This window comes from Dama dama, chromosome 30 (genome assembly GCF_033118175.1).
Source record: "Dama dama isolate Ldn47 chromosome 30, ASM3311817v1, whole genome shotgun sequence".
Lineage (NCBI taxonomy): Eukaryota > Metazoa > Chordata > Mammalia > Artiodactyla > Cervidae > Dama > Dama dama.
Window position 1 is genome coordinate 48,912,206 of NC_083710.1, and position 21,599 is coordinate 48,933,804.

At 34.9% G+C, this 21,599-nt stretch overlaps 1 protein-coding gene across 1 annotated transcript in view; it reads right to left on the reverse strand.

Annotated features, from left to right (window-relative positions):
• Positions 1–21,599, reverse strand: part of DACH1 (dachshund family transcription factor 1) — a 452,631-nt gene that overhangs the window by 252,909 nt on the left and 178,123 nt on the right. Inside the window, 1 exon segment of the mRNA XM_061133018.1 lies at positions 11,146–11,261. Within this exon segment, the coding sequence (XP_060989001.1) occupies positions 11,146–11,261 (116 nt within the window).

Sequence of the window (21,599 nt, forward strand, 5' to 3'; positions counted from 1 at the left end):
CAAGGCAACCCACTCTAGTATTCTTGTCTGGAGAATCCCATGGGCAGAGGAGCCTGGTGGGCCACAGTCCACAGAGTCATAAAGAGTTGGATATGACTGAAGTGATTGAACACTCACACATACATCTATCTTGTAATTATTGAGGCCAGGTAATGTTAGCCAAGGCCACATTGCTAAAAGTGATGAGAAAGAGAATAAAAACCAGACGTTTCAGTTCCTAGTTAGGAATTACATCACAGCATCATGTTGTTTAAAAAAAAATGCATGTCTTTAGAGAAAACTATAGCCTACTAATTCTATTATAAAATCAGTGATGATAAAAGGATCAAATCCATTTTGGTGTTCTCCAGGAATCTGGTTTATGGTAACTTTAGTTAAAATGGGAAATGGCACAAAAGTAGATCTGGAAATAGTTTAATCTGCTGTACATCTCCTTAGCCATATATCAACAAGTGAACATGATAAAGTGCTCTCACATTAATTATACTGACTACTTCCTTAATGAAGTGCAAAAGTGTTTGCATAATCTGATTCAATTTATTGAATTAGGTTACAGTTTTATCATTTTGAAAACTAGCTTATTGTTTACTTTACAGTATATGTCAATTCATTTCAACAATTAATAGTACAGCATACAGCTGAAATCAATTGAAAGCAATCTTCATTTTTAAAGTCTACTAGCATTTGTGGTGTGCATATTTCAAAGAGCAATATATGACAGTTTAAACATATGTTATAACAGTAGCAATGATATTTCATAGCCATAAGGCTTATTCTGCCACAAACAAAAATTTATAAAAAGAAATTATTGTAAGTAAGCCCTGAAAATAAACTTGTAATAACCAAATTTTAGTGTTAACTAATTCTATTAGGATTATCTAGAGAGCACATTACATGAATTTGAATAAACTGCCAAACTAAGACTTCTAAACCTAAGTTATATGTCTTTTCAAAGTTATCAGTTTTATTCTTAAATCCAAAGGAATGATAGTCTGCAATAATAATCAGTAACACTTGGATCAGCCTATTTAATTACATTAATACTACTTTATCTTTGCCAAGCTCCATCATTTACAGAATACTGTTATAAACTGTCATTTGACATTCATGGCAATTTAATGAGAAAATAATTTTGAGATAAAAAGATTCTTTATACTTGAAAAAATAAAGGATCAAAATACTTGACTGGTTCAATCATTATACATTTTAAAAGTTGATTGTTGGAAGTATTCCACAAATTTCTAGAATTGACAGGGAACTATATTCAATACCCTGAGATAAACCATGATGGAAAAGAACATAATAAAGTGTATGTATATACATACATTTATATACATATATAATATATGTATCACTGAAACATGTTGATGTACAGCAGAAATCAACACAACACTATAAATCAACTATACTTCAATAATAATAAAACTGACACCTCTCTTGGAGACTTTATTTTTTATAGTAGAAAGTAAAATCAAATTAATTTACAGTAAAGTTCAAGGTCTTTCATTTAAATCCCTTTAAGAATTCATGCCTTTCTGTTATCAATTCTGATGATCTTTATTGGTTAAAATAATATTTTTCACCCTTCATTCTAAATCCTACCATGCCTAAAAATATTCTCTTATGTAATATTTAATGATTGTCATTTTATCCTATTATTATTCTTACAGCTATGGACCCCTTCACAGAGTACTCATAAAAGAAGGACAAAGAGAACAAAGGAGCATAAAACATTCAAAATTTTCTTTTAATTGGAAAAAATGTATTTGTGAGCCTACGGTCACAGTCTTGCCCATGAGTTAACCAATCCATCCATAAATACCAGGGTAAGAAACAGTATGATAGCTTATAAACATGAAACATTCTTCTCAAAAGTAATGTTTAAAAACCATCTCAAAAACTATGAAAGAATATGACTATAAAACCTTGAAGGATGGGGTTAAAAGGATGAATGTCTTTTAACCAGAAAGGCACCATACAAAATTTAGAAAAATAATTCAAAGTAAAATAAAATAGAAACATCAAACTTTGTAATTAGAAAGGAATAAGATTGCCTTATTCAATCTACCTCCTTCCAATGCAGAATTACCTTCAAATTTCCCTAACAGTAATTACTAAGAAAGGAAATGGAAGGTTGGTGGTCTGGGGATGAAGGAATTTGTTTTAAAACTATTACACTTCTGTACTGTGAACAATATGGCCAATAAAAAATAATTAAATATAAGTACTATTGCTAACTTTTCATCCCACTTTCCTATTAAACCCTTCTGTCAAAAGGAAAAGTTAATGTTTTAAGAGTAGTAATCTTCACTTTTAGATAGTTCTCCTTGTAGCAAGACTCTTTCTTATGGAAGCCAATGTAGACGTCTATAATTACTGTTCATCAGTTAGATTTAGTTAGTCCTTGAAAGAGCACAGTATGAATCGACTTTATCATACACTTCAGACCCTCTGTAACTCTTCTTAAGACTAAACATTACCATCATTTCCCAAACCCTATCATCTAGGCTATTCCCTTAATGACCTTAATGAGTTTGTCAATGTCCTACTAAAGACTGTGATGCCATGACTGAGCATAAGATTCCAGATGTCATCTGATGTGCAGAGTAAAACTATGTTGCTTCTCTTTCTCCAGACTTTATAACCTTAACCATCAAGCTTAGGTGTCTAGCACTTCCAGAATTTTTATCACAACACTGGTTTATATAGCTGCACAAACAAAATCCTTCAGTGATTTTCATTTAGAATGTTTTCAAATCAGGCCTTAGGTTCATTTACAACTAGAGCAATAATGCTTTGGGAAAATGAATTCAGGTTTTAATAATATAGCTATTTTTCTGACCTTTGCCAACTTTATTCGCAATGCTTGGTCCTGTCAACACTTGCAATTAGCAATTCTATTCTTTACAAAGAAGAGCATAAAAGTTGCAAAACATACCTCAATACGCATGGAGATAATACAAATTTCAACACGGAATTTAAATCCTTAGTAACAAAGCTAGAACACTTCATTAAGGAAACAAATTGAAGTTTGGATTAGCCAAAGGGAAAAAAGCCTACCAAAGACAGAGAAGGAAACTAAACAATAATTCTGTTTATCGTATAGCTTTTGTTCTACAATATCTTTAGGAATACTCAAAATATATCTATAGCAGATTTAGTTGTTTTTCCTGAATGAATATTATTTAATGTATTCATCACTTCTATTGATTGAAAAAGTGAAAGTGAAGAAGGGTATTCTCAGTGGCTCAGACAGTAAAGAATCTGTCTGCAATGCCGGAGACCAGGGTTAATCCTTGGGATGGGAGGATCCCCTGAAGGAGACAGCTACCAACTCCAGTATGCTTGCCTGGATAATTCCATGAACAGAGGAGCCTGGGCTATATAGGCCATGCAGCTATAAAGAGTCTTTGGTCATTTTTCTTTTTTCTGAATGAACATTATTTAATGTATTTCTCACTTCTCTTGGTTAGGGAAGGAGCCATGTGTGTGTGCTCAGTCATATCTGACTCTTTGACTCTGTGAATTGTAGCCCACCAAGCTGTCTGTCCATGGGATTCTCCAGGCAAGAATACTGGAGTGGGTTGCCATTTCCTACTTCGAGGGATCTTCCTGACCCAGGAATTGAACCCACATCTCCTGTGTCTCTTGCTTTGGGAGGTAGATTCTTTACCACTGTGTCACCTGGGAAGTCTAGAGAAGGAAAAAAAGATAGTAATAGCACCTCCTGCTGGTCAATAAATTAAAGCAAGCAGTAAAAGACAGGGACCTCTCAGGAGACAGGAACCTGGCAGACTACAGTTCACGGGGTTGCAAAGATTCAGACAGGACTGAGCACGCAGGTAGGCGCTAAAAGACAGCAAGTGACATGTTGTATAAATGAGGGACTAGAATTTTGTATAAGAATCCCACAAATAAAAAGATAATCCACAAAGCTCTGGCTAAATCCACACACCATCCACTAGCATAATCAAAAATTGACCCTTAAAATCCGATTTGCTTTTCTCAACGCAAATAAACTTCTCTTCTGTCACAGGAGACATCATATTACTAAAAAAAGAAGCAAATAATATCTTGCAATTAGTCAGTTAAGTATATTATCAACTTCATTACTACAAAATCTGCTGAGAGAGAAATTTAAGTAGATTATAACTCTGAGTATGGACCAGTGTAGGCATAGGAGACTACAGAACTCAATAGAAATTTGGAAGAAACAAATTAGGGAGGAAAGGACTGTAATTTTCTTCTAAATTAAGCAGATGAGAGGCCTGTCCAGAAGTCTAGTAATATGTGATTATTCAATTAAATCTTTAATAACAATCTTTACTTAACAACTTTGGAAATATTTTAATAAATTTCTATGCTAGTAATAACCAGGACATATTATATATAATTTGACTGAAATGCTTGATTATAATATATACCACATATTTAATAAAGTAAATATATTTATTATCTAGTCTTTCATGCCAATGCAATACTTACATTTAGTTATGAGCTATGTATTATTCATGTATGTATTAAATTAGTTGTATATCAAGATACTGTGGGTACATTTATATATATGCAGTAATTTTAAAGACTAGTATATTCTATGTTATCATTCTATTCCTGAAAATATTGCTTCTTTAGAACATCAATATAGAAATATTAATTTCATCAATTACTGTTGATAACACTGAAATGTAGACATCACAACCCACAAACAAACAAATAATGCCCTCCATTTACCTAGTACACCTCCATTAGGCCCTAGACTCTGCATCTTTAATCTGGAGCCTAACTACTTAAATGGATTTTATAAACTGCATTATAACACCAATGTTGAAATTCGTAACTCTGAGGTTTAATCATGTCTCACAGAAATCCCCTGATAAACACATATTAGCCATATTTCCTGAACAAATACTTATGTTGAATACCTGCTTTGTGGCAAGCAGTACTCTACACAATGGCATACTGTGGCAAACAATCACCAAATCCATTGGTATGGATAACTTCCACACCACACTTGGGGCCCTCATAATATCTCAACCAGGAACAATCTGGGTGTGGAAGGCTGACAAGGATCCCAAAGTTATGCCCACATTTTTTAACCTGTGAATGCCTCCTTAAAAGAAGAGTCTTTGGAAATATGATGACACTGATGATTTTGAGATGGGAGTTGATTTTGGATAATCCGATGTGTCCTAAATACATTCACAAGTCCTAAATACATTCACAAGTTTCCTTTCAAGAGAAGCAAAAGGAGATTTACACACACACAAGGACACACACACAAGAACAGATGGAAATTATGGTCACAAGTCAAGGGAAGCTGGAGTTTCCAGAAGCTCGAAAAGGCAAGGAAACAGGTGCTGCCAAAGAGATTCCAGAAGGAGTGTGGCCCCACCGATAGCTTGAGTTGGACCTGTGGTGCTTGATTTTGAACTTCTCTAGAATTGTGACTTTGGGCTTCCGTGTAGCTCAGACGGTAAAGCATCTCCCTACAATGCAGGAGACCCGGGTTCAGGAAGATCCCCTGGAGAAGGAAATGGCAACACACTCCAGTATTCTTGCCTGGGAAATCCCATGGACTGAGGATCCTGGTAGGCTACGGTCCACAGAGTCTCAAAGAGTCGAACACGACTGAGCGACTTCACTCACTCAGAATTGTGACAGAATTAATTTTTTATTTATTCTAGTCACAATATAAGTGGTAATTTGTTACAGCAGCCACCGGAGACTAACAGAGTGTTCAGTACAAGTTTTAAATTTAAACAAATTATGTGATGAATTTCGAATTTAGGTTAAAGTGCTCAGTCGTGTCCAACAATTGTGATCCCATGGACTTCTCCAGGGGTCCAAGGGATTCTTCAGGCCAGAATAGTAGAGTGGCTAGCTTTTCCCTTCTACAGGAGATCTTCCCAACCCAGGGTCCAAACCCAGATCTCCCACATTGCAGGCTGATTCTTTACCAGCTGAGCCACCAGGGAAGCCCAAGAATACTGGAGTGGGTAGCCCATCCCTTCTCCAGCGGATCTTCCTGACCCAGGAATCGAACCGGTTCTCCTGCATTGCAGGCTGATTCTTTACCAACTGAGCTATCCACCCTCCAAAAAGGAAAAAGAAGATAAATTACTTTCTCTTTAAGAAAAATTTAAAGGGAAAAATATTTGAAATTCTGGTGGCTCAGTGATAAAGAAATGCCTGCCAATGCAAGAGATGTGAATTCGGACCCCTGGGTTGGGAAGATCCCATAAAGAAGGAAATGGCAATCCATGGCAGTATTCTTGCCTGGAAAATCCCATGGACAGAGGAGCCTGGCAGGCTGCTTGAGTCCATGGGGTCTCAACAGAATCAAATAGGACTTAGCTACTAAACAGCAACAACGAACAACATGCATCAGATACTGATAGGTCAAATGCATTACTTTCAAAATGTCCAATGATTAAGTTTCACAAGTATTTCCTACATACAGAAGTATGAAAATACATACTTACACATACTACGTAAACATTAATGTCTTAAGTATTTTGTATCATATTTATTCTTTGAGTAAGGCATTCAAAAGATTTTTATGTTTAAATTATTAGTGAAGATGATCAACTCATTTGTGACTGTTTTACTTGTTATTCTTACTTGGGAGTCTCTCCAGGGAATACAATGCATTTGTTATGATAAAGTTCTCAATATAGAAAACACATTTCCACATAATGAATTTTTCCCTTGGAAGTTGAAATGCTTAATGAATTTAAAATATTACAAATGTTGATACTACAGAAAAAAAAAAAAAAAAAACAGGTAGTTTGGATGCAGTTGCCAGTTACTTGGTAATATTTAAAAAGAAAAATAAAGCCTATAAACTTTGACAATGTCTTTGAACTATAAATTCACATGAGAATACTTTCCTACTACTTTTTTAAGATGAAAATATTTCAACAGAATTGACTCTTGCTAATACTGCCCTAGCATAGTATTATTTCCACAATAATAAAACTGCATTTATAGGTTCTTACTTTTTAAGCATAGTGCATGTGTATTTACAATTGCTTTTTTTTTTATCCTGATCATGTATTGATTATTTGCCTACAAGGTTACAGTGAGAGAAAAGATATGTCTAAGAAGCAAAACTATGAATCATTCATTCATTTAATTTGAATGTATTTGGAAAAAATAGGTAATGGATAACTTTTTTAATGAAAAAAGCAAATATTTGAGGCTCACAGAGTTATTTCTTAATACTTACATGAAAATTGTGTTTCAAAACTAGTTTGCATTCTGCCCTAAAGATAAAATCAAGAAGTTGGCCAAATATGCTATCCCAAATTGCACTCCTGGCACAGAAGGGGAGTATTTAGAATTCTTAAATAAATCTTTCCTTAATTGTAAAATACACATGATTCTATAAAATGTATGAATGTTACTGAAATTCTGTTGCTAGGATGAATTTATTTCAAACTGGTATTTATTATCAAAAATGATTTATGATATGTGCTCAGTCCAAATAAATGTAGAGAGCACTACAGGAGGTGTGGTGTTGTGAGACTCTACAAAGAGCCTTCTTTCTTTCATTAACTTCCACTTCTGGTTGCCATGGCACCCGTGACAACCATAAATTTAGAAATTATCACCATCTGCCCACGCCCCCTTCTAAGGTTACACACAAGCCCACTTGAACAACCAAAATAGCAAACAAAAACTCCATAAGCAATTTTAAAGTTTTTTTCTTTTCAAATTATAGACACCTAAGTAAATAATCCTAGGGCTGGGAACACACTTTTTAAAAATATAGTCTTTCTTTTTTTTTTAGAAAAGCAAATTCCTTAAGGAAAGATCATAACTTAACTACAGTGTTCAGTTGTTGAAAAGAAAAATGAGGAAATGATTAGAAACAAATTGACAGATTTTTATAAATTATCAAAATAAATAAACTTTTTTCAAGGACCAATTCAGACAACCTTGAAGGTGAATCTGTATCTTTCATGCTTTTCAAATGGTAATATTGGAGTACAAAAGTACAGGTCAATATTTATATGCAGCCAATGATGTAATCTTAGAAAGGATTTGAGATTTGAGAGTGAGTTTGTTTTCTTCTTTGTTCTTTTGAGGTCTATAGGTTTTTGTACTTGTTTTGCTAGTTTTAGAACAATGATTTCCAAGTCATTAAAAGATACTGATATAACTATTCTGCGTGCTAAGTGGTTTCAGTCCTATTCAATTCTTTGCAGCACTATGGACTGCAGCCTACCAAGCTCCTCTGTCCATGGGATTCTCCAGGCAAGGATATTGGAGTGGGTTGCCATGCCCAACCTAAGGATCAAACCCACATCTCTTACATCTCTTGTATTGGCAGGTAGGTTCTTTATCACTAGCATCACCTAGGAAGCCCTGATATAACTACAGATTCCTGGGAAAAAGATGTTTTAAACTCCAAACTCACAGGTCAAAAATATAGAGAAATGTCCTTAAACTACTTTGCTTAATGCTAAAAAAGAAAAAAAAAAAAAAAATGTTGATATATAGTTTTTTCAGTGTTTCAAGAAATAACATATTTTATCTTTCCCATTATGGGAAAAAATAGCATTCTACTTTTAAAGAAAGTAACAAATATAAATAAAGTTCTGGGACAAAAAGTCTATATATCCATATTGAATCATATTCCCCCAGTACACTAAGTACTCCTTGGGAGAAAAGTGTTACACGCCTTTGTGAACTATATGATAGCTTTACAATGATTAAATTTCCAGGTAATGTTTTAAGATAGCATAAACATTCTCCAAGATTTTAAGATATTATTCTGTAGTCTCTAAAATCTAGAGACTTCTCCATCTAGAAAAACTTTGTGTAAAAAGAGCAACCATTAGAATATATTAAGATAGCATGATTCATGCACAACGGTCAAACTTCTGGCAGCTTCAAATCTTTGGCCCAAAGTCCAAAATTTGAATTAAGTGAACTAGGCAACAGTGAGCTCACAAGACTTGTTTTAAAGCCATTCCCTGGGCTCTATAGAGTATTAAACTATCTAAATCCACTTCTTCAAATTCAGTCTCCTCTCCTGGTAAGTCTCCATTTCCTCATCCTCCTCTAGAATATGACTCTTAAGGTTTGTTTCAATGTAATAGCTCAAGAGAAATCTTAATTTCTGGGCTCACAACATATTAGGAAGAGCAAAAGTTTTTTTAAAAAGCACATAAAATATATGAAATGGTCCTGCTTCAAAAATGAAGTGATGAGTCAAGTTAAAATTACCTTCAGTATCTCTGTTCACCAAGTCAAAAAAGTGTGTAAGATATTTCAGAAAGGGATCTATCAAAAATGACTTAATAATTTGATTTTCAGTTTGGCTTGTGATATTCAGTTGTTTCGAAACTTCACTTACCCCAAAGTTACTTGATGGTCTTAATTGTGGAAGGTGCTGCTACACTTAGATCCTGATTATATCATCTTATCTCACCATCTCGTAGGTGGTGAAGTATTTATTGCTTTCACCTTAAAATGCTGGCAGGCAATTTGGAACTAGATCTTCCCTATTTCAATACGAAAACAATCTAGAATACTTTTCACCCCAAATATAACTGTGATTAGTTAGAATCAACACAAACTTATCAAATACAAAATAATGATTATTAAAATGATTATTTTTAAAGCCCCAGACATATTCGTTGAGAAGTCAAAGACACTTGTTTTTCTCCTAGCACACCTGAGTCTTTCAATCATAAAACATAAAAAGCTAAGATTTTCTTTCCATTTTGTCTGCACAGTACCAACCCCCTTGCCCAAAATTTGCAAATCAGAAAATTTTAATCAGTTAAATAAAATGTTCAGCCTTAACAAAATGCTACCTACTTCATTCCTAAGTATCAAATTTAGAATTAGAATTTCAGGCAGTAGGATTCAGTCACTTGTGAATCATGACCTAAATTAACGAATAGAAATGATGATACATGCTCTGTAATTGGGTTATTTTCAGCTATTGATTTCATTTTTCTGATTTTCAATTTTTCACCTGCAAGCATTAGCATAAAACTATAATTCTTCATTGGAAAGTGAATCATTTACTTTAAAAACCTTTGGTATCTTACTAAAAAATGTAAATACATAAAATGAACAAATAACTTCAAATTCAACTCAGTGGATGTTTGATAAAGGTTCATAAAAGTGAACAAACTGTTCAGACACTGCCACAAAAGTAAAGGTGAGTTAAAAGAGCCATTCCTCCCAAGGAGCTTTCAATGCAGTATGGAATGTGAAATAAGACACCTATGATTGTATCACAGAAAGACAAGTGTTACAATAGAAAAAGAAAACACTAATATGGGTATTCAGAGAAAAAAAATGAAGACTTTCTCCTGATCTTGCTAGATTCTTTTTCCTGTTCCAGTTATTGTTAAATGACGCTTACATATTTATATGTCTATCTCCTCAACAAACTTTCATGATGGCAAGAATAAATAAATACTATGCTATATAATAATAATTTTATTATGACTATTAGTTTAATTTGTTCTGAGTCTGGATGAAACTTGGAAAGTGAGAAGACATGTATGAGTAAATAAAAGAATTAATGAACACATTCAGGTGGTGAAAATCAAATGAGCTATTTTTGCATGCAGTACATTATTAAAGTTGTTTATGACATAGAGCTTATGTGGCCAAGAGTATTCTTTTACTTGCACATTGAAAAAAATCTAGTACTAATAGTTTAGGAAAAAATAGGAGATATTTCTATTTGACATAGTTATGGTGTTTTGTTTGGATGCATGTTAATCTAGTTTGGAGTTTTTACGGAATGAAACATAAGATTAGAATCCAGAGATCTGGGTTTGACTAGCCACTGACAGTGATCAGCTGACTGACCTTGGGAAAGTCATTGATTCTCTCTGAGCTAGGGATAATAATTTGTTATTTGATATTAGCAAGAGAATTAATTAGAATAAATCCTAGAACTGTGTTCAATAAAACTTCTTTCATTTTATTTTAAATAAGGAAGTGATGATAATCATAATGCAGTTTTGAAATAAATTCTCATCAGTAACATGGTCTTAGTGTGAACAAAATATAGCTGATGAGTGTAAACATCTATGTAAGCACAGGCATACATGAAAGCAATGGTGTTGGCTGATTTTGAATATTTTAGGCATCAGTCAGTAGCGCTCTTACCTGTTGGTGGGATTATCCCAGGAGACATAAGACCCGGGACAGAATGTGGCATGATGTGAGAGTTCTCTGGGGAGGTGACACTTTGAGTCCTCTTAGGAGGCCTTCCAGGTCTAGAACTGAAACAAACAAACAAAAAATTTTTACAATTAAGCTGTTGTCTTACACATCATTTCAAAGTTGTTTCAAGTGGTAACATGGACTGTAAATAAATTTGTTTCAAGGACGGTTGCTTTTGCAGTTAGATGTAATAGACTTCCATCACTAATTAGATTACATGCTGAATTCATTTTCTTCATTGAAGATCAGCCACTCTTGATGCATAATTCATAGCCTGCACCTCGTTACCTGCTTCTTCATATTAATATCTATACACAGTTTGAATTGCCTCGTTTGCATATGCTAAAGTTCTGCATGCAGCCTTCAGCACGAAAATTATGCACTAACTTGTAATAATTATTACAGTCAGCCTGCTATTGATTTATGAGACTTTTAAAAACCAAATATGTGTAGTACTTGTAATGAATGATATTTTAAGGTTCTTCAGGAAATTAAAAGGCAATGGCTGCCTAAGGAAATGTTCTGCTTGTTTGATTTAATACTACAGTTAGCTGGGAGGTGGAATGAAAGAGTGATTCAGACCTATAGCACATTTTTCGATGATATGTTTTATTACTTTGCACTGCTAGCCTGATATCTAGATGATAAATGACAATACATATCTAATGTGTGAAAAGGTCTTGCAATTTCTTTATTTTTTGTCATTTAAAAGATAAGTCAAGTTATCATTTAACCCTTATTCTATTTAAATGAAGAGCCCCACTAAGGTTGCCTTACTTTAAATATACTAAAAATTATATTGGAAATGCTTAGGGTTATTTGTAGGACATCATTAAGAAATGGCCAGAGTAGCATCTTATATCTGACTTTAGAATAATTAAAAATCCTTCGTGTTTGTGTTTTAATAGTACTTCTCTTTCACTTGCCTGTTTTACAAGCATAATGTTTAAAATTATCAAAGCAGAAAGTGAAAAGGATACACATATTCACCATTCTTGTATAAGGAAGACATGAAGAATATATCAGCAAGTTTTGAAACAAACATAATTAGCATTGTTTCCACTGTCTGCCTCTGTATCACGAATGTACATTTATGAAAGGCTTTTCTGTCATTTATCTGGCCAATATGTGCCAAGATATATCAAAACCTCCAGATGCATCCTTCATAAGTTAACATTTCCATGTAAGCCTCAACTGAGATGCTTTGCCTTGTCAGAAGATTCAAAGATCCTATCTTTATTATTTAGTGTAAGTAATATATGTAATCATTTAACAAATATTGCATTTGCTCTTTTCAAAGCAGTGCACTGTGGGGGCTAATTTGGGAGAACGGGTTCTTAGTCTTCAAGAGCTTATACTCTTGTCAAGCGGGACAAATCTGGTGCATAAAAAACTAGGATGCAAATTCGAATATGCTGTGTCCTAAGCAAGTTGCAGTCTGAACACTAATGCGGAAAAGCTGGATAATGATAGACAACTCCCTGTTGGAGTTAAGATTTCATGGCCCTGGGAGATTAGAAGAGAATTCTGAATGATGAGTTGGACATGGAGAGAAAAAGAACAGAAGAAATCACACTCCAATGGGAATGTGAGAAGGGAATGGAAACCTAAAAATGTGTGAATACAAGATTTTTTCCAATAAGTTGAAACAGGGCAAATAAAATGAGCGCCAGAAATCCACACTGTAGACTTATTGCCTAGGGCCATATCCTGGAGGACTTTGAACCAAGAGGAAGTAGATTGTGTATCTGTTTAGGTAGCTAACCAATAAGGACACTGTCCTGTGGATACTGAAACGTCTCTCTGGCTACTTATTCTTTGTAATTACTCTTCATCCTCAGTTGATTCTCTAACTTATATTATTAGCCTAGAGCCCACCAACAGTGCTCTGCTAGTCTCCATTCTCCCTGAGTGATTTCTTCTATTAACATTACTGATATGGTAAGGAATTACAGCTAAATCTTATCTACAGCCTGAATCTTTCTCCTGGGATTCACACGGATTAATGCCTGTCTACTGGAAATCCCTACTTATGTTTTATAATAATCTAAGATTCAGTTTGTCCAAATCTGAACTCAGCATCTTCTCCATTAAAACCTACTTTTCCTTGGTTAATCAAAATGGCACCTAATTGACTAAGCCAAAAATCCAGGACTCAGCTGTGTCTTTCCCTTCCTCTGTACACTTAAATATTATCCCAATGATGATATCTCTCTATGCCCACACCTGTATTCCAGATCAATCCCTCCTTTCTTATTTGATCTACTATCACAGCTCTTTCAAGACCTACCCTCAGCTTTGCCCCATGCTAGAGCTGAAAGTGAAGTCTAGATAAGTCTCTGTACTGATTGTGGAAGGATTTTTTTTTTTAATCATGTTTTTCAACTGCTTAAAGGCATCCGTGACTTCCCAGGTGACACAGTGGTAAAGAATCCGCCTGCCAAAGCAGGAAGCACAAGAGATATGAGTTCAATCCCTGGGTCAGGAAGATCCCCTGGAGTAGAAAATGGCAACCCACTCCAGTATTCTTATCTGGAAAATTCTACGGATAGAGGAGCCTGGCAGGCGACAGCCCAGAGTCACAAAGAGTTGGGCATGACTGAGCAGCCGAGCGCACGCACACACAAAGACACCGATACTTCCCTAGAGCACCGACACTCAGCACGGTAACAAGGCCTTTCAATAGTTAGCCCTGGTCTACATTTCCAACTTCATCCCTTTCTTCCTACATTCATTGCTTATATTTGGCCTTAATGAATTTATTATCAGTGTCCTATGTTGCTTTGATCTCCTAATACACTACCTCTATACAAGTCACTGTTTTTGCCATCTAAGACTTCTATTACATCAAGCCATCCTCAGCCCCATTTTACTGACTAAACATTCATCATCCTTCTTACCAATGCCTTCTATTGAGTATTCCTTCTATGCACTATGATGGTTCATTGTGAATAATTCTATTTTAGGCTTTTCTGCACTGATTATAGTAATCTGCTTGTTTATTTCACTCCCAAGACTGTATGGTAGAAAGTGTACTTTTTTTTTTTTTCTTGGTCTTTAAAATACCTCAGTGCCTGGCTTACTGTATGCATTTAAATAAATTTTAATTCAATTCGTTAAAACTTTCACCACAATTCTTCAAATTCCTCACCAATTCCAGTAGTCTCCAAGATTCCAGGAAATGAAAAGTGAGATGCAAAAGAAATTTGGGATTCTGAGTCTAAAGATGCTAAATATACATCTGAAGCTCAGAGAAAAATAAGTATCAAGAGAACTCAAACAAGATGCCATGAAAAAAAGTGTGAAAGGAAAAGGAAGTTAAGATTTGAAAGTTTTAGTTCTTGAATTTGTTTTGCTTTTAAAGAAGATGAAACTGTTTAGCAGTACTTTATTATTCAGGCCACAGGAGCTGTCTTCACAGCCCTCACTCAGGAAGTAGAAGTCAGGCTACTAAGTAAGAACACTTTATTTCACACTGTGATTAGAAGAGACCCAGTGGGCTCTTTTCACCCTAGATATCTCCTGCCCAATCTATCACTTTGCCTCCAATCTCACCCATAGAGATTTACTGCTTTAGACTTGAAGATTTAAGATCTTTTAAAGCCTTCCATTAAAATGCAAATACCCTTGGTGGTGGTGACACCCTAAAGTCATCTACACACACTCTACTAAGGATGACTTTACAATTAGAGGAGAACAATCTTGAGATACCTATGTAAATAATAGGGGAAGCGGGAAGAACTCCAAGGAAAGATTTCCAAGGAAAGACAAGTCATTTATCCTTTTCCCTAAGAACAAGAGGAAGCTCTTCTTGGAATTATACAAGACTTTTTGGTTGCTGGGGAAGTTAGGTTTATTGATTAACAAGACTTTCCCCTATCCCTCATGACCTACAGTTAAGTCTCCTTATTGACAGGCTTGGTGTATTACCTTTACCACACTCTTGATCACTAACTGCTAGAGGGTTTAAGTCTAGAAAATCTAGGAAGATAATTTAATCACAAAATACTTAGATATTTAAATTACTTTAAAGAGAGATTTAGGGAACTTCCAGGAGAAGCTGTGTAGTGCAGTGCTCAGAAACATGGGTTATACTGTCTGGATAGATCTCACTTTAAATAGTAGCTCCAACCTACTTACTAGAAGGTGTGACGTTGATCAAGCCACTTAACTTCTCTGAATATCTGACTAAATCAGTATTTTTTTTGTAATGGACCTGTTTGTTTTGTTAGAAATAAGTTATTCTTGGAAAGAAAAACAACTTCACTGAAAAGAGGAATGAAACAATTAGCAAAGGCACTTCTTCAGGGAATGATCAATTGCCTCATCAGCAGACACCTTGAAACCTCCTTACTACACCAGTAACCCAGCTCTACCCCCAGAGTATCAGAGTAGCTGAACTCTCCTAGTTCTAATCAAAGCAGAAGACCTCACTTAAACAAATTATTACCCTTAATAGCTTGACTGAAATAAAAATTTATGACTTTGGTAATTGTTTTTGCCAGCTTCACACACGAGCCATGGTGCAGCCTTTAGTATTTTCACCTACTTGCATTAAGAGTGGAGTAATCACTTAGAGATGACGGCACTTAGTATCTCCCTTACCTAGGAATCCACTCAGGCTTATGGTTTCCTGCAATTCTGCAGAAATCAAAAAGATTTCTTTTCCAGAGAGATCACTGGGTGGATGTCTCTCCTTTGTCTGCATCATTAAATCAGTCTCAGGCTAATCTCTGTCTCTCTCCCCTAACTGTACAATGGTTACCAACTCTTCCATGTAGTGTGCTTATTCAGTATGAGATAAAAATCTAACTTAACTCAAAGAGGCTAAGTCCATCAAAATACCCAGAGATATCTGAAAGGTTAGAGGCAGGGTGCTTGACAGATTTTGCAACCCCTAACCTCCTCCACAAGCATCATCTTCTGCTAACCTCTTCAGTAGTTCTTGGGAAATTAAGTTCAACTCTCCTCCTGAGACTGGAGCAAAGAAACCCGTGAAATCCAGAAACGGACTGTGATAGCTATAAATCGGAAATTGCAAAACTTGCTGCTTAGCAGAAATTTAGGTTCCAAATCCTACCTATTTAGAGAAAGGCAAGAAGATACAGTTCCTTCCTCCATGTATCTAAAAGACAGGAGCTACCGTACAACAAGCAATTGAATAGACATAAAAGTTATGAGAATAAAGACCCCGTTTCTTTGAGGCAGAATATAAAATTAAACAGCCTATGGGATAACAATGAAGAAAAATACACAGCAGCCAGTGAGCACTGATTTTAGTCTTGGGACACAACAAGCATTAGGGATAAAAGCAGCTCGCTCCGTTAATCAAGAAGAGTTCATTTGCCCTCTTGAATCTATTTACCCAAAAAGTGCCAGCTGCGTGTTTACATTCTGCATAATTTTCTTCTATTAAGTTTCCTCAAAACCAAGCCCAAAAAAATGAGAAACGTATTCATATATATGAACTGCATTATACTGGTATCTTTGATTGGAAAGATACAATTTGCTTAATGATTTATACTCCCATTCGAACATTATGGAGTCAGAAAGAGTGATGTCTATGAGGAATGTATGAAAATAAAAGAAATTCTTATGTTCTAAATGAAAACTCAAGATATAGATTTCCATATATGGCATACTGGATCACAAAAGAGAGAAATTAAGTTAAAAAATGCAATATATATGCATAGAAAAAAAAAGACTACAAAACATACTAGACTGTTCTGTACATACATATATTTTGTAGAAAACATACATACTATTAAGAGGATTATCACTGAATAGAGAGTTCTAGTTTTTTTAATATCTGAAGGTTTTAGTTATATGCATCAAAGAATTTTCTGTGGACAAATCATGATCCTGGCTCAATTTGATCCTGAGGTTTACCTCTACCCATAGTAGAAACCAGGTATAATTTATCCTCTTATCTTTCTTTTCCATCTCAATTTTAAAATATTTAATAAAAAACGTAAAAATATGTAAAAAAAATATGTAAAAATATTACCCTTGTGAGAACTTTTTTTTTCCCATGGAAGAAAAGCTATGACCAACCTAGGCAGCATATTAAAAAGCAGAAACATTACTTTGCCAACAAAGGTCCATCTAGTGAAAACTATGGTTTTGCCAATAGTCATGTATGGATGTGAGAGTTGGATTATAAAGAAAGCAGAGCGCCGAAGAATTAATGCTTTTGAACTGTGGTGTTGGAGAAGACTATTGAGAGTCCCTTGGACTGCAAGGAGATCAAACCAGTCCATCCTAAAGGAAATCAGTCCTGAATATTCATTGGAAAGATTGATGCTGAAACTGAAACTCCAATGCTTTGGCCACCTGATGCGAAGAACTGACTCACTGGAAAAGACCCTGATGTTGGGAAAGATTGAAAGCAGGAGAAGGGGACAACAGTGGATGAGATGGTTGGATGACATCACCTACTCAATGGACATGAGTTTGAGTAAGCTCTAGGAGTTGGTTGGACAGGGAAGCCTGGCATGCTGCAACCCATGGGGTCGCAAAGAGTTGGACTCGACTGAGTGACTGAACTGAACTAACTGAATCTTCTTTCTTTTCCATCTCAGTTTTAAAATATTAAAAAAAAAAAAAAAACATGATTATATGTAAAACTATTACCCTTGTGAGGACTATAAAATTAATTTAAATATGAAAAGTACAGATATTCATTAATATCTTGCAGATCAAATCAACTTCATGGAACAAATCCATCAAAATAAAAGAACAAAAAGAATTTCCTAAGACAAACGTATGTACATATTTCACCAAATGTTATAGCTGATTTATAATACACAGGTTATAAATGGATAGTTTTATTTTAGAAAGACCCTATTAACCTGTTAGTTGAAATTTGTTCCTTTAGTTTTGGGAAAGACTACAATATAAATAATACAGGAAATACACGATTAGCATCATTTTCCCATTGCATGAAGTTTTTTTTCTACACATGGCAAAATTTTGAAAGATACATTACTTCTATGCAATGATGATAAATTTGAGCACTTTCTCAATCTTATATTTGTTTAGAAATCTTGCCATATTTTCTGTGTAGGTATGTGTCCCAGCCATGTATACTTCTCAGTACAAATGGATTATGAACTAACACTATAAAGAGATGATTTTCCACCGTCACCAAAATACCTATTTCCATGGGGCAGGCACTTCAAATATCACCAGCTGGACACCTGGGAAGTACCCTCAGATTAGTGACTCATACACCTAAAACATACAACATTCCTTTAACTCTTTACATGGTACATGTTATAGATTGAATTTTACTCCCTCTAAATTCTTACACTGAAACCCTAACCCCAATGTGACAGTACTTGAAGGTTGGGCCTTTGGTAGGTAATTAGGTTTAGATGAGGACATATCAGGGAGGCCTCATCATGGGATTAGTACTCTTAAAAAAGAGACGCCAAGGAGCTTGCTTGCTCTCTCTCTCAGCCACATGGGGAAACAGTGAGACGGCAGTTGTCTACAACCCATGTCTACAACCTCACTCAATATGACTGAACTCTGACTGTCAGCCTCCAGAACTTTGAGAAGATGAATTTCTGTTGTTTAAACCACCCAGTTTATGCTATTCTGTTTGGCAACCTGAGCAAGACTAAGAGAGTAGAAAATTCTACACATTAACTGAATAAATACATAAGCAAACACACAAAATAAAGTTTCCTGTGAAAAAGAACTAAAAATAAATTTTCAAAAAGGTTCTGTTTTGCTTTTAAGCTATTTTTAAACATTTGCATATTGTGTTACCAATTAATTACAGCCCAAAATTCTAAAGAGAGGCCCTGTTTGACAGGTTACATACTTGGGAAAATCTAGTCCATTTTCTACTCAAATAAATTTGGTAAATACCCAGTTAAACCTAGTAAACATACATATATTTTGTGCAAAAACTTCACAGATTCCCACAGCTTTTAATATTTTTGTTTTGTGGAACAATTTCTCAAAACTTTCACTATGCTAAAATATACTCTAAATCTCCAAAATGAAGTATTATAAAATAGGCATTTACTAAATTTTACCATGAAAACTTTTTATTTTCAAGGAGTCTGTTTAGAGACTTGTACTATAAAGAAATATGTTCTTCCCAACAGTACGATTATCTTCAAATTATAAAAATTCTTCGTCACTCGACATTACCAAACCATTTTCTGCGTCACAGGTCATATGACAATTGCCACAGAGGCAAGGAAAGCAGCAATTCACATATTCTATGAAACTGATATAAGTTGATAATTACTCAAAACACAAGGTTAACATGAGTAAATTGAAATCATTACAAACAGAAAGTGAATAATAATTGAAATTAGCTACTCTGATGAGGAGGAATAATTGTTGACTCTGACTTCAAACCTCACACTATCCAGTCTTCAAGTACTACAGGAAATGTGTTTAATACAAATCTTGTTTCAAAGGACATTGGCAAAATATCTGAAGTCTCCAGCTCAGTGCTTAGTCATGTCTGACCCTTGGAGACCATGGAGGGCAGCCTGCCAGGCCCTTCTGTCCATGGGATTCTCCAGGCCAGAATACTGCAGTAAGTGGGTTGCCACACCCTCCTCTAGGGCATCTTCCCAACCCAGGAATCAAACTCAGGTCTCCAGGATTTTGGGGAAGATTCTTTACCATCTGCACCACCAGGGAAGTACAAGAATGCTGGACTGGGTACCCTATCTCTTCGCCAGGGAATCTTCCCATCCCAGGAATCAAACTGGAGTCTCCTGCATGGCAGGCAGATTCTTTACCAGCTGAGCTACCATAGTGCATAGAAATTAACTCAAAATAAGGGTTAAAACATATTGGAATGTGGCTAAGCTACACTTAAGCATTTGTATATTGTGTTTACAATTAATTACTGTCCCAAATACTAAAGAGAGTCCTTATTTGGCAGATTATATATTTGGGGAAATCTAGTCCCTGAAGTTTTTAAGTACCCCCCTCCCGTTCTATAGAATAAATATGTAAGAGCCACATTAAGAAGACTCTTCACAATCCATGAAATACACTAACTATATTAATATTAGAGTTAATATATTACTCACAGATATCTTACCTTAGTGAATATATTTTTTGATAAAGTTTTTATTAAATCAGAAGCCTAGTATTCTCCTCTCAATTTGAATTCTTTATTGACATCAAAGGTACATGACACTTTATGAAGTATATCCATTGATGTAGCATAAAAGCATATTCATATACTTGTTTTATTCACTAAAGAGTAAATTAATTTGTTTTAATAAAGAATATAAAAATTTAATACTATTTATTTTTACCTTTCCATAGCATACATTAAACATTGACACACATGTTATTTCTTCCAAAGAGGATACTGTGTGTAAACTGCATTTACTGACATGCTTTTCTAGAGAGTTAAATATTTTTAACCTTTTAATCACCTTATAATTTTCTCTTCTTCCCACAAGCTTTCAAAGCCACAGATAAATCTACCCACAACACATCTGTTTCAAAATTATCTGCAAAGAATGACTAACATCGGATAAGGGACAAATCCCAAAATAATGAGAAACAATTGTAAATGGTTTTCTTAAAATCTGGGGACCAGTTATTACTTTATTGGCCTCTTTCTCACAGTTTCTCTCATACCAAAACCATATTCTATAAAATTTATTATTAAAAAATATTCCAGCTAAGACATTCAACATAGAACACAATCTTTTATTCAATCTATGGATTCCATCATCACCAAGAAAAAACTCTCATTACTATCATTTTTCAGTTTGAATTTCAAGTTACTAGATCCTCTTTTCAATTGCTGTTGCTTATGTTTTGTATGAACCAGAAACAACATATTTAGTTTTTTATCTCACTGCCACATGCCATAATTGTACTTGTACATGTTCAGTGGCTCTGTTTTTTGTAGATCACCTTGAATTTGGCCCCAAGATACGTCCACAGTTTCAATCTCAAAATAATATCCAACTCTCCTCTATACGAGATCCCATTTTCAACACTCTGAATACCTCCTTCTCAAATGCTTTCATTTATATTGGAATCCTAAATTAAACAATGGGGTTTCCCAGCTGGTTCAGGGTGACAGAATGCACCTGCCAATGTAGAAAATGCAAGAGACACTGGTCAGATCCCTGGGTTGGGAAATCCATGGCAGGAGAAAATGGCAACCCACTCCAGTATTCTTGCCTGTAAAATTCCATGGACAAAGGAGCTTGGTGAACTATAGTCCATGGGGTCACAAAGAGTTGTGATTATTTACACTCACAAAGAGTGTGATTATTTAAACAATAAAATAATCCAGTCATATTATGTTGTCTAACTTCTAGGCACAGTGCTAAGCTCACTATGTCATCCAACTATTTTAATATTCATAATAAACCATTAAGACAGGTATTACT